Source organism: Cibotium barometz, chromosome 63 (assembly GCF_041138505.1).
Source record: "Cibotium barometz isolate CiBa-2024 chromosome 63, ASM4113850v1, whole genome shotgun sequence".
Lineage (NCBI taxonomy): Eukaryota > Viridiplantae > Streptophyta > Polypodiopsida > Cyatheales > Cibotiaceae > Cibotium > Cibotium barometz.
This window is the reverse complement of record NC_141108.1, coordinates 3,712,024-3,713,666: the sequence shown is the minus strand read 5'-3', so window position 1 is coordinate 3,713,666 and position 1,643 is coordinate 3,712,024. Positions and strand designations below refer to the sequence as shown.

General features: G+C 48.3%; 1 protein-coding gene across 1 annotated transcript; it reads left to right on the top strand.

Annotated features, from left to right (window-relative positions):
• Nucleotides 1–207: 207 nt before the first annotated feature.
• Nucleotides 208–801, top strand: LOC147603577 (uncharacterized). The gene has a single exon (XM_086795941.1). It carries the CDS (start codon nt 208–210, stop codon nt 799–801), a length of 594 nt encoding a protein of 197 aa, XP_086652067.1.
• The last annotated feature ends 842 nt before the right edge of the window (nt 802–1,643 follow it).

The following is a 1,643-nucleotide window of genomic DNA, read 5'->3' as shown; positions in this document are numbered from 1 at the left end:
ATCCCATCAATGTCCTAGTGTCCTAGTGCATATCATATTAATGTCCTGGTGTCCTCGGACTCTTGAACTAAAGGGTCAGTCTTCAAAAAGCTATAGCATTATATGGATCGCATGTTGCTGTGCTTTAGTAAGCGTACTATATAGAGCTGAGCTTATTATCTGGAGGCTCGCCACTCCTAAAGCTTAGTGGCGTGCAGCTCAGCCCCCATGGCTCCTTTCATCATAGCCATGCTTTTGGCCGCCACAACGATGTTGTTGGTGAGGCCCCCGCAGCATAATGTATGTGCTTACTATAAGAATGACATGATGTTGATGAAGCGCAAGGAGTTTCATGTGTTTTTCCACGACCAGTACAACGTGACGGACTTCCTGGTGGCTCAGGCCACGCCAGGCGCCATCACGCCCACCACCGCCCCCTTCGGCAGCTTTTTCTGCCTCAACGACCCCGTCACGGCTGCCCGCGAGCGAACCTCCGCGATCGTGGGCACCTTCATCGGCACGATTATCTCCGCCGCCTTGGACGGCCTCACCAACTTCGACTCCTTCACCCTCGTCCTCAACACCACTACACCTAGCCCTGGTACTCCTAGCCGCTTGCATGGTCTGCAGGGCACTCTCACCATCATGGGCCTGCTCAATCTCGTGAACCCTCAGCCCCATGTTATTGTGGGTGGCACTGGCAGCTTCGCCTTCGCCCAGGGCACCATCACCCTCGTCCCTATCGACACGCGCACGTTCAACCAGGTCTACCGCCTAGATCTCGACGTGTATTGGCCACCTTATGCACTCCACGCGCCCTAAGCCTTACGCCTTCGCCTTCGCCGGCTCACCCTCGTCGCCATCGACATCCGCACCTTCGACCCTGCCTTTTGCCACCGTGCCGTATTCGCTCCACTTAACTTAATCATGCTTACAACTTGTCGTTTCATTTACATAATAAAACCATGCTTTGATCAAGACTTTATTTCTAGGAGGGCACACACTCATTCACTCATTATATTGTGTCTTTTGTATGATCTGTAACGCTTGTCAAACGGTAGTATGGATTTGACTAATCCCACACGAGTGTGGGTGAGAGACCCTTATGTAGGATTGAGATCAAGACTCATGTGTCATGCATGTATCCTGTGTTATACGCGCCAAAAGTAAAAAGACGTATACATCATGTGATTTAACATATATGTCATCATGTAACATGTCTCGTCGATGTGTCTCAAAGTGCTGCCTTTGCCATCTTAAAGATGCTCAAAGGTTTCACTAAAAACATGCCATGATAGCCTATTATACTTACTTCTTTTCTTTGAATAGATAAGGCCACTTGCATAGAGTTAAGGGCATGTGGAACTAGGCCATGCTTTTTTTTCAAAGCTATACACATGTATGTAGTCACATTGGACCATAATTCATACTTTGATTTATATTTCATATCAGGGAGGACAAGTGTGATGGTGTCCTTAGATTCCTCGCCACAACAATGAGGACACTTCACCAACCACATGCAACAGAATGTGCATGCTCATAAGAATGACATGTTGCTGAAACACAAGGACTTTCATGTGTTTTTCCATGACCAATTTAATGTGATTTCCATCCTAGTGGCCTAGGGCGAGGTGGAAACCATCACTCCCATGGTGGCCCCCATT